Source organism: Pseudorasbora parva, chromosome 4, assembly GCF_024679245.1.
Source record: "Pseudorasbora parva isolate DD20220531a chromosome 4, ASM2467924v1, whole genome shotgun sequence".
Taxonomy (NCBI): Eukaryota; Metazoa; Chordata; class Actinopteri; order Cypriniformes; family Gobionidae; genus Pseudorasbora; species Pseudorasbora parva.
The window spans coordinates 13,035,500-13,047,827 of record NC_090175.1 but is presented as its reverse complement, the minus strand read 5'-3'; the positions used below and the strand labels follow the sequence as shown (position 1 = coordinate 13,047,827).

The following is a 12,328-nucleotide window of genomic DNA, read 5'->3' as shown; positions in this document are numbered from 1 at the left end:
GAAATAAAACAAAAAATAGAGACAATAGAGTTTTTTTTAGATAGTTTTTTTCTAGAGGTCTTCTGGCAAGTTGTGCCATAACTTACAAAAAAACTACACTGAACAAATAACGAAAATCTATTTAAAATCAATCAAGCAGAATACTTTTTTTTGTTTGTTGTAGAAATAAGCTTAAACATATGGAAAATCCATTATCATCAAACCACTCCAAAATGATTTATAACATTAAAGACAGAGTTATGACAGAATTTTGTTCTTACGGGTTGGAACGACATGAGGGAGAGTAAATGATGACAGAATTTTCATTTTGGGGTGAATTAACCCTTTAATATAGTGTGCATCAATGTCAGTTTCAGCAAAACAGTAATCTTGGTAAGACAAGTCTGATTTATTAAAAAGACGACGTCACAGTAAATCTTATAAAATCGGAGTCTATTGATTGTCTTCAGAGAGAATCCAAGCAGAAGAAATGAATTAATGATGCCAGCAGAAATATGGATGATTTGAGTCTTCAGATCAGATCTTCTCAGTCATACAGGTCCCTGAAAGTCAGTCTCCTGTCAAGGCATAAACATAACATAATTAACTAAATGAACTGAATATAACAACCAGCATGTCCACTGTGTACTTATTTAAACCCAGAATGACAAATCCGCCAGTGGAGTGCACCTGTCAGGGTACTGGGACATAAGCAGTGGGTCAGGTGTGCTATGATGAGAGTGTTCTGGAGACCATGATCTGTGAGGACTCGGGGAGCGATGGCGGGAAGGGGATGAGGAGCGCATAGTGGAGGAGAGGACGGGAGAAACAGCCGAGAGACCCTGCCTGCACAGCTCCTGTACGGCCCGCTCCCTGATAGAAAGAGAGATAAACATAAACTAGAAACATTCAAACCTTTTTAAACCCTTCATTGATCAAACCACAAAGAAATAAATATATATATATTTAATATTGGAACTGGAAAAACATGAGGGTGCGTAAATAATGAAAGACTTTTCACCATCCCTTTAAAGGTCCTATTATGCTTTAATGTGTTTGAAAATGAAAAAGGTCTGCAAAGTTAGCAAGCATAAAGTCACTCTATATCAGTGTTTCTAAATTCCCTGAAATGCCTCCATTTTAGTCTTGAGTTTTTTCTTTCAGGAATGAACACATCACAAAATTCCTCATTTAAACAATTCCCACCAAAGGCATATACAAAGAAAGGTGTGAGGCCTGATGTAAGGGGCGTGGCACTTTTGACCAATCTCAACACACTGGTCAAGACAACCAATCAGAGCACATTGTGCTTTTCAAAAGGAGGGGCTTCATACAGACAGAAACTTAACAGAGCGTTACTGACAGACTGGGAAGAGAGGGGCTGCAACAATGTAAAATATGAGGAAAATACATGAAAACCTATTCAAATAAAGCCCAAAAACGAAATCAAGACTTTGTAAAAGGGCATAATTGGTCCTCTTTAAAGGAACACCACCGTTTTCAGAAATAGAAATACATTTAGAAATGTGGGCAAATGCATTTTTGTCTCAGTGCATGCATTGTTTTAGTTTGGCAGGGTTGCCGCTAGCTTAGCTTAGCATAATGAATAAAATCATACGTTGCCAGCTAGCATGTCCCGAGTAAAAGTGATCCAAAAGAAAAACCCCACCTAATTACTTCTTGTGGTAAGTAGCAGTGTGTAGCCTGTGCTTCCCCATAATATAGTCCCAAGTCAATATCAGCCTAGGAAATCGCCTTTTTCGGTTTCATTATACTAAGCTAAGCTAGCAGCGACCCTAGCTGGCGACCCAGATGAAAAAGCAATTGCCCACATTTGAAAGAAGTTGAATAAGCCCTGTGTCTCACCTTTCAAAGCGCTCAGTAGAGAGGTGTCTCTTAGTCATCTCAAGATCTGCCTCCAGCTTGGTTGATCGTGTCCTCAGCTGAGCCATCTCCCTACTCTGAGAACTCCTAGAGTTAGCAAAACAGACAGTAAGTGGAAGATGAAGACAAGAAACATCTCTCTGAGATGTCATATATGTGCACTCACACTTTGCTGTCAGCCATGCAGAGTTTGTCCTTGAGAATCTGTATTTCTGTCTGTCTTTCGTGAGAGGTGAGCTGTCTCTGTAGCTCCTTTTCTCGTGAGGACACCAGCAGGCTCTCCAAAGTCTGAACAGACAGACGTTCACTGGTCAGCTGCTTCTGTAACAGCTCCACCTCAGAGCGGCATGATTCTAGCTCACGCTGCACCTGTGTGTACGAGAACATTTACATTTCAGTTCAGTTTCAGTTTCTCACAGTTTTTCCCAAGGCAATTTGGTTGCAGCATTTACACATCATTTATATATAACTTAAGTTCCTCATAGAAATCGCTCAGAATTTAAGAACTTCACATTTATTTGCATTTAATAATCAAGCAGATGCTTTTAGCCAAATCACAATTAATAGTATAGGTATAGATGCATATGTAGGGCGATTGTGTAAATCAGGGATGTTCAAACTCGTCTTGGAGGGCCAATGTACTGCAACCTCAACACACCTGCCTGGAAAGGGTCTCTAAAGCCCCATTTACACTGCATGGTTCAAGTGCCCCAATATTTAATGCTGCCTTCAAGTGCACCTGGGAAATTTGTAACTGATTCTGGCATTCGGTAAGCCATCAACCTATGGAATTGGGGATTGTAGGGTTGAGTCCCATCTGGATTGTGTTTGCCGTGTTGCAAAGATTCTGAAGTAATTTGTCCAAACCATCTCAGAATGGCTCAGTGTTTCTACAAAAAGCTTAACTAAAGGGTTTCCAAACCTGCTCCAGTCTGTGATGGTGGCCAATGTGGGTTCAATTTTAATTTGTTTGAAGGAAGACCTTACATCAAATACAGCTAACACTGCCTTCAAGTGCACCTTGGAAACTTGCGCCTCTGATTCAGGCATTTATTAGAATAGCATCTCACACATTCAAGTCAGAAACATGGAAGTAGCCTTAACAAAACAAAAGAATTATATTGTACATGGAAATAGTAACAAAAACAGAACAATTATATTGTTGCACTTTAAAGATGCCCAGTGGCCTAATGGATAAGGCATCGGCTTCCACAGCCTGCGGATTGTGGGTTCGAGTCCCACCTGGGTCATATTTAAAGTGGTAACTTTAACTTGGTGCTGTAAAAAAATTAAATACATAACTCTGTATTTCAGTAAAATGAAATTCAGGTAAGTGCTAATATAAAAATGGAACCTCAATAGATCTGTGGATAGTTCAACTGGATAGAAACCAGGATAGTCTACAGCCGCTTTTCCACCGTCGGTTTGAATGACTTGTATTGGTGCAGTGCCGAACGCAGCTCAAGCAGAAATATAACTGTAACCTTTCCTTACCGTTCTTAGAACCGTTCCGCATGACATCGGAAAAGCAACTTAAGATGCTGAATAACGTTTCTTCTAATCCTGCTTGTGTTACAGTTGTTGGCCTGACATCAAGTAGGTAGTACTGTTTTACTGGCAGACAGATATAAACCAATCTGAGCACTCACCGCCTCTTTGCCTGCATCCAGTTTGACGCAGAGCTCTCGTGTTTTTTCCAGGTCAGTCTGCAACTGTGTGCGCTCAGTCTGGGCCTGATGCAGATCTTCCTCCACGTGAATCACCTTTCGGTTCAGCTGAGAGAGCTGATTGTTACAGCTCCGCTCTGCACTCAATGCCTGGACACAGCAACAAACCACAGTTTACAGCATGTGTAAGCATTTGAGTTGACAATTTTCTGCATATTAAAGGAACAGTTCACCCTAAAATGAAAACTCTGTCCTCCTTTACTCACCCTTAAGTTGTTCCAAACACAAAAGAAGATATTTTGAAGAATGTCTGTAACCAAAAAGTTGTTGGGCCGACAACCCAACCGACATTTTAGTATTTTTCTGTTACCGTCATTCTCCAAAATATCTTGTTTTGTGTTCAGCAGAAGATAGAAATTCAAGTTGGAACAACTTGAAGGTGAGTTTAGGATGAGAGGTTGAAGAGATGAATGACAGGATGAAGTGACCTGTTGCAAGCTGCACTCCAGGCTTTCTGCTTTTTCTTTGAGACGAAGTATCTCTAAGTTCGAGTTGTGAAGCTCAAGACGGAGTTGGATGACAGTGGTTTCAGCATGCCTGGCCTGTTCCTCCCAACTTTCCACCTGAAGGGAAGCTTTCCTTTGAGACTCTTGCAGTTCCCTGCACTCACGCTCCTAAAGGGCAGAAAACAAGAACAATCAAAACAGATTATAACTATGCCAATGACAACATGATCTGTAATTCACCTTTAGACATAGAACATGAAACATTTAGATTTTTAGTTTAAGTGACTTTACCTTAGTAGACAAAAGATCTTCAAAACGTGAAATATCAGAAACTTGATCTTGTACTTTTCTCTGCAAGTCTCCTAATTCTTCATTAGCATCGTCCAGCTTGAGCTGTAGAGTCTAAAAAAAAGAAACAAAGAAAGTTGTACGCCTTGTTACCTTATCTGTTAGAATGCCCTTGAATAAACGTTGGTACCTGATTTTCCAGGCGTGTTTTGTCAAGGTCATCCTTTAGCTTATCGTTCTCTTGCAACGTGGCCTCTTTGACTTTCATCACTACACCCATTTCTTTTCCAGAGTCTGACAACTTCCTCCTCAGAATATCCATCTCTCTTTCTCTGCCAGCTATGGTCTCCTTCAAAGCTCTGCGGATAGTAAGTCACATCATTATCCTCATTTTTCATAGTCATTCATATATCATCATAATTATAAATCTCTTGAGAAAATTCAATTTACATTTTAGGGTGTATTAGTCTTAATGAATACTAATATTCACATATTCAAATTCTGGTTTATAGTTTTATCTCCACAGAGGATCACTACTGTCCAAAAGTTTGGGGTAAGAATTTTTATTTGTATTATTTATTTATTTATTTTTAAAAGGAAGAAATGTATAATAAATTATATAGGATGCATTCAATTGTAAACAAAGACATTTATAATTTCACAAATAAAGTAAAATAAAGTGTTCTTTTGAATCCTGAAAATATTAAGCAGTACTGTTTTCAACATTGATAATAAAAAGAAAGGAAATAGGATGAGAATTCTACTTTAAATCGCATTACATTTTAAAATATAATACAATTGCAAACAGTTTTTTTAAATTGTAATAAAATACATTTTTATTGTATTTTTCATCAAATAAAGGCTTGGTAAGATCTTTTTTTAATCTTACTAACCCCAAACATTTGAATAATAGTGTATATAAAGGAAAAACTACACAAAACTCTACTAGGTTTTGTAAAATTCTACAAAACTTCTAGGAAATTATACTTTTTGTACACAGGTGACTATGTAAGGGATAATGTAGAGCCAGCTGGTGTGGATTTATGATTTAATGACATTAAATAATTACATAAAGTAGCATTGATATGTTGCCATAGACAATGGCATGTCAAATATTTAGCACCAGTACCCGCTCAATGCTGACACTGACCAAAAACAATCAAGTCTTCCAGAGAGCTAACAAGCATGAGCTACAGTCAAGAACAACTATGACTATAAACTATAGCCTAATTATGATACATCAACATTAGCATTAAGCTTATACCTGGATGGTGAGCATAACACACTGTGTAATGAAAAGAAAATAATACAGAGAAAGCTATTCATGATACAGAACTGATATCATTTTAATCATCACAGTCTTAAATACAATGCACGTGACTGTCTACTAATCTGTGAAAAGTATCTTACATTAGAGTTGTCTCAAGATCCTCGGTTCTCAGCTTCAAACTCTTAATGGTTTTCTCCTGCAAATAAATTATGATATCAACAAATGTACTAACTGTGGGATTACAAATTTAGAAATTGTTATATCAAGGTTACATTGTAATAGTATACAAACAGTTTGTTAAGTACATAATGTTTTTGAGGTACAGATTGACTACATTCTAACGAGATCAAGCTAATCAGTCTTTTGTCTTTATGGACTTCCTGATCATTTAGCATAACAAGCTCAGAGCACAGTTGTGCTTTAGTCTCTGATAATGTGCAATACTGTCAGAGTGATTAGTTTGGCTCTGATAATGTGAAGGTATAAGCAACATTGTCAGAGTGATTAGATTTGCATCTATGCGTTGATTGGCACTGTTATGCTGATAGGATCAGGACTGGTGACACTGAAATATGGGGTGTGTCCCCTTTACCTATACAACATTTGCATTCCATTGTTTAGATTGTTTCCCCCTCTACTGTGTAAATCCCGCCCCTGAAATAAGGATAAATTACAACGTATACTGTTTAGAATTAGACTTGGAAGACTGCAGCCACCGACAGCACTTGTGTTTCTAAATAAACCAAGTTCTCCTGGTCTTCACTTCTGAGTTTCCAACAGTAGAGCAAGTAACATAAAACACAATCTAAAATATGTGAGTTGAATTATGTGTAAGTACTATAGGTTGGTACCTACCTTCTCATCAAGCCGGTCATTTGCTGTGCTGAGCAGATCTGTCTTTCTCTCCAGCTGTTCCTGCAGAGTGTCTCTGTGTTTGTCCAGCTCTGAGATTGTACCTCTCAGTGTGCTCACCTCCTCTCGCAGAACGGTCACCTGCCTCAGGAGAGAGTCTAAAAAACACAGGAAAAGGAAAAAGACGCAGTGACACAAATGCATTCTTTAAACTCTAACAATATTGCAACTATCCAAACCTAAAACACCACCATTCAAAAGTTTGGAGTCAGTAAGATTTCTTCATTTTTTGAAAGAAGTCGCTCATGCCCACCAAGGCTGCATTTATTTAATTAAAAATACATTTATTTAATTAAAACAGTTTTCTATGTGAATACATTTAAAAATTAATTTATTCTTGTGATGTCAAACCTGTATTCTCAGAGTAAATGTTTTTAATCTCACTTTTGGTCAATTTAATTCAACCTTGCTGAATAAAAGTATTCATTTTGTTTAAAAAAAAAAGTGCAATGACCCTAAACTTTTGAACAGTAGTATATATACAGTATATGTATGATATCTCCCAGTGGTAGCATGCACAGGGTGAAACGCAACAGTTCTACTACTTCGCATTGAGGTACTCCATACTGAACTTGTGATTGAAATTACACCTCTTCGTTTACTGCTACAAACTGATAATGGTCAGATAAGTATGATTTAAACCATGCCAATGCAATTCCACTAATGCCAACATCCTTTTCAAGTCTATTCAGAAGAATGTTGTGGTCGATAATATCAAATGCAGCTCTAAGATCGAGTAACACTATTAGAGAGATACAACTGTGATTGGATGAAAAGAGCAAATCATTTGTGACTCTAATGAGGGCAGTCTCAGTACTATGATACGGTCTAAATCATGACTAAATCCTGCCTGGAAATCCTCACATTTCTTTCTTAAAAGGAACATAGTTGTGAGGAACAGCACATATTAAATGTATTATCTGGTTTTCTTACTGTTCTTCTCGTCCAGTGTTTTATTTCTCTCCTGAGTGTTTTGTAGATCTCCAATCCTGTTGGTCAGTCTCCGTTGATTCTCACTCAGAGAACTTTCCATCCGAGTATTTTCCAGTCTGGCACACACACACACACACACACACACACACACACACACACACACACACACACACACACACACACACACACACACACACACACACACACACACACACACACACACACACACACACACACACACACACACACACACACACACACACACACAATAATTGAAATACTGAGCTAAAAATCCTTGAAACACACTTTCAGCACTAAAATAGATCTACAGTAGTTGTTTTTGATTGTACCTGAGGCTGCTGCACTCATTTCTGAAGTGGCTGAGTTCTTCCTCACTGTCACTGAGTTTTCGACCAAGTGTGTGAACTTCCTCCTCCAGACCCATCATGGTCTCTCTCATCTGAGCTTGCCTGCATCTCTGTTCCCCTCGCTCCTGCTCCAGCTGGGACACACACAGAACAATGACAGGTGTCCTTAACAATAACTGTCTGTGACAATAGCTACAGTTTATAGTGTAGTGTAGTGTAGTGTAGTGTAGTGTAGTGTAGTATAGTATAGTATAGTATAGTGTAGTGTAGTGTAGTGTAGTGTAGTGTAGTGTAGTGTAGTGTAGTGTAGTGTAGTATAGTGTAGTGTAGTGTAGTGTAGTGTAGTGTAGTGTAGTATAGTATAGTATAGTATAGTGTAGTGTAGTGTAGTGTAGTGTAGTGTAGTGTAGTGTAGTGTAGTATAGTGTAGTGTAGTGTAGTGTAGTGTAGTGTAGTGTAGTATAGTATAGTATAGTATAGTGTAGTGTAGTGTAGTGTAGTGTAGTGTAGTGTAGTGTAGTATAGTATAGTATAGTATAGTGTAGTGTAGTGTAGTGTAGTGTAGTGTAGTGTAGTGTAGTGTAGTATAGTATGGTACTTGATATGCTGTCGTATGGTGCAGCCAAGAGGATAATTATATTGCTTAAGAGCTTTCATAATGCACATAATACACTTAAATTTCAATTCAAGGATCCATTTTGACTCGGTATTACTTCTAAAATGTCTTAACTAAAGAGTGAATACATTTGTTACAGAATCTTCATCTTTGTTAATGTTATAATAAAAATAGTTAATAAAAATACAACTGTTCATCGGTAATTCATGTTAGCTCAGATACATTAAATAATATGCTAACACTTTACAATAAGGATCAATTGGTTAACATTAGCTAACTGCACTAGTTAACATGAACTAACAAAGAAAACACTTGTAAAGCATATGAACTTTATTTAATGTTAATTTCATAATTTACTAATACTTTAATTTACTAATACAACAAAAGTTGTATCTGTTAATATTATTTAATGGACTTGAGCTAACAAGAACCAACAATTACTAGTTGTATTATTTTTTAACTTACATTTATTTTGTAACAAATGTATTGTTCATTGTTAGTTTATGCATTTTTAACATCACCTAATGAGACCATATTGTAAAGTGTTACTATTACATTATACTATTATACAACTTTAATTATGTATTAATAAATGTAGAAATGACCATGAACTAAGATTAGTAGTATTTGTCATTGTTGGTTCATGTTAGTTAATGTAGTTATCTTATTGCAAGCATTAAAACAGAAAAATAAAGAGCCATAAACAAATGTGGATAGCAGTTCAGTTTGGTTTTGGTCGAATTTGATAAAAATGCTGAGTTCAAATCTGAGTTCAGTTGGAATTTGGAAAACAGGTCTCACTAGACTTAAACAGGTTTCCATTTGTTCTCAATTTAATCTTATTGTTGTCTAAAGGAAACAATTGAGATCTCATGTGTGATTTGGCTTTCCTCTGAACTCTAGTAAGTGTATTATGTTCAATGTGCAGCTGTCGTCACTGGTCCATTAATACAGAGCTCTTACTGTGAGCACAGCAGCCTGCAGGTCCTCCACCCTCTGCTCCAGGTGAGCTCTCTCGCTGATGGCTGTCTCCTGAGAGATCTGAGGCGACGTGCAGTTCAAAGGGAACACACATACACTCAGCGGGCTAAAAAAAGCACACCTCTCTCCTGGTATTATCCCCAGTGAGATGACTCAATTTATTACTGTACTCTAGTGCGTAAGTGATTTTCCTTTAGTGCTCCTAAATAACATCTTCATTAGACGGATGTACAAGCGAACATGAATGTGATACAGCAGATCGTACCTTGAGTCTCTCTCTCAGGCTGTCTCTCTCTGTGGTCATGCGGTTGAGGTCTGCTGTGGCCTCGTCCCGTTCGCCCTCCACTCGCTTCAGGATGCTCTGAGCGGTCACGCTGCTTTTGGGCCCTCGCGCTGCCTTTGACCTCATCACCTCCCGCCGCAGATCTGCAATCTCCTCCTGAGCCTGCAGAGGGAGTCAGGGCACACTGGTTATTGAAATACTAGATCCAATTAGGGAATGCTGCCTTTCTGTGACTTCTGTGCTTCTTTCTTTGAAGTTTTTTTATGAGTGTAATTATGTTGTTTCCAAAATTAAATGTTACTTTTTACTGTATATTGTCATTGTGGTGAAGTCAAAACAAATTATTAAAATATGATATATCTTAAAAATACTTAAAAATATGATTATCACTGATATTACAACTACTGTATATGATGTGTATTGATTTAATCAAACTGATGTAAACTGATGATACACAAAAATGATGCCTGTCCTAAAAATATTTGCAATAAAATATTAAATGAATATTGTTTTATTAATATATATATATATATATATATATATATATATATATATATATATATATATATATATATATATATATATATATATATATATAAAATTTGATCAAAATAAATAACAAATTTAATGCATGTGCTAAAAAAGTATATTCTATTAAAAGTATATACTATTAATTATAATTATATTAATATTGTATTATTTTAATCAATACACAATTATATAATTGTTTTCTCTGTAAATGATATACATTGTCAGTACACTGTAGTGAAGCTCTATATTGTTTGGTCAAAACAAATTTTATGCATGTGCTAAAAAGTATTGGACTAAAAAAATGACTTGATTTATTAATTAATTTAATATTTTAATCTGTATAATTGCTGTATATTTTCATTGTAGTTGAGGCTAAATTAATTATTAAAATAGTATACTTCTTATATAATATATAATAGTATATATAATAAATACATATTTTTAAGCTATATAAATATATATCATAATTTGACAAAAACAAATGTAATGCATGTGGTAAAAATAATATTATAAAATTATAATATTTAAATAATTAAAAAATACATTCCGTAAAATCCTTTATTGTCTATACCGCTGTGATATAAAACTGCAAGTTAAACACCAGCCACTAAGAATGAACTATGTGGTTTTTGTGTTTTATACTATGCGTGTGCCATGCCCAATCTGAACACATCAACCTGATTCAAAAATTGGTTCTGTCTACCTGCTGGTAGTGCATTCTGGTCTTGTCCCGTTCAGCTGTGAGCACTTTAACATTGGCCTGGATCTCTGAGAGATGCCGCTCGTGTTTCTCCAACATGTTTTGCAGTTCATCTCTTTCCCGCAACACTCTCATTAGCTCTGAATCATAAGTGCCACCCTTTAAAAGAGAGAGAGAGAGAGAGAGAGAGAGAGAGAGAGAGAGAAAGAGAGAGAGAGAGAGAGAGAGAGAGAGAGAGAGAGAGAGAGAGAGAGAGAGAGAGAGAGAGAGAGAGAGAGAGAGAGAGTTTCTTTTAGCATTAAACGAAACTGGTCTCACTAATATTACTGCAATGATGCCTTATTAGTACTTTAACAGGTGAGTGTCTGGTGGGACTGCGATGGGTAGATGGCCCTTTGACAGGGCTCGTAGAGCGACGGGCCCTCAGCATCCTTCTCAGTGCCTCGGCCTCCTTATCTGGATCAGAATATATTGAGGAATAAAGAAATAATCTTCCAGCTGTACAAGTAAATGTGAGGAACAGGAGAGGTACGTTTGGAGAGCAATATTATTTCTGGCCTAAAGCAAGAGCTCAACCTCATGTGCTTAGTTCAGTCTTTCTGATAGATATTTGACGCCACCTGCTGGAACTACCATGTTACTACCAGTTATACAAATTAAAAATCAATGCAACAAATTAAAATAGCCATCTATGGAGCATCCCATATCTCACAAAGGATTTTGAGTAAATTGAATGTCATTCGTTTATGCTCAAGTTTAGTTCCTGTAAGTTATATGAAGACATTTAATTTACTTCATACTTCATACGAAAAACAAACATTTCGGTGGATATTGAGAGCTATTAGAGCAAATCTGAATTTACTTGTTTATACCAAATAATCTTATTCTGACTTACTAAAAGCAATTTTTCTCAAGCAAAATTCATAAAACGAAACGACAACGTGGTTGTTGGCATGGGAACTGAGATACTACGTCTGCACGTCACTGAAAATGTCTCGTGCAATAATACACACTTTATTTTTTTTAACAAGAACATGAGGTATAACATATGGTGAAATTTAGCATTGTAATATTTACTGATAATAGTTTCAAACCACAAAATGGAACAAAAGTAGTATGTTTTGCCTTGACACCAACTGGCACATAAATCAACAGCAAGTATGAACCTCGCACGATAAAACCTTCAAATAGATTCTGCTTTTAATACAGACAATGCAGAAGAAAGCGTATTGGTTGTGTAAATTAGCTTGTGTTACCTCTTGTAGTCGTTCTGGGCAAATGAAAACGAGTGAGTTAAATTAAATCTCAACACGTTAAAGCTCTTTACCCCGAGGGATAAACAGCCACTCTGACCAATCACGGCACTGCATTAAACTGTCAGTCAAGATAACGGAGAGGCGACAACCAATA

At 36.6% G+C, this 12,328-nt stretch overlaps 1 protein-coding gene across 1 annotated transcript; it reads right to left on the bottom strand.

Moving 5' to 3' along the window:
* Positions 1–319: 319 nt before the first annotated feature.
* On the bottom strand, positions 320–12,265 carry tsga10 (testis specific, 10). Its single transcript, XM_067440961.1, has 17 exons — positions 12,175–12,265; positions 11,268–11,374; positions 10,922–11,077; positions 9,670–9,849; positions 9,387–9,464; positions 7,790–7,941; positions 7,440–7,555; positions 6,450–6,604; positions 5,735–5,790; positions 4,515–4,683; positions 4,328–4,438; positions 4,019–4,204; positions 3,513–3,680; positions 2,030–2,232; positions 1,846–1,950; positions 670–852; positions 320–557 (listed from the first exon to the last, which is right to left on the bottom strand). The coding sequence occupies exons 2-17, from the start codon at positions 11,346–11,348 to the stop codon at positions 527–529; spliced, it is 2,130 nt and encodes a 709-aa protein (XP_067297062.1). The 5' UTR covers positions 11,349–11,374; positions 12,175–12,265; the 3' UTR covers positions 320–526.
* Positions 12,266–12,328: the final 63 nt, after the last annotated feature.

Bases quoted from the DNA above. Each gene is read 5' to 3' on its own strand.
- tsga10 (XM_067440961.1), bottom strand. From the start codon at position 11,348: ATGCTGAGGGCCCGTCGCTCTACGAGCCCTGTCAAAGGGCCATCTACC. The intron at 11,078-11,267 runs GTACTAATAAGG...TCTCTTTTAAAG, and splicing joins CCAGACACTCACCTGTTAAA to GGTGGCACTTATGATTCAGA. The intron at 4,684-5,734 runs GTAAGATACTTT...TACTATCCGCAG, and splicing joins GATCTTGAGACAACTCTAAT to AGCTTTGAAGGAGACCATAG.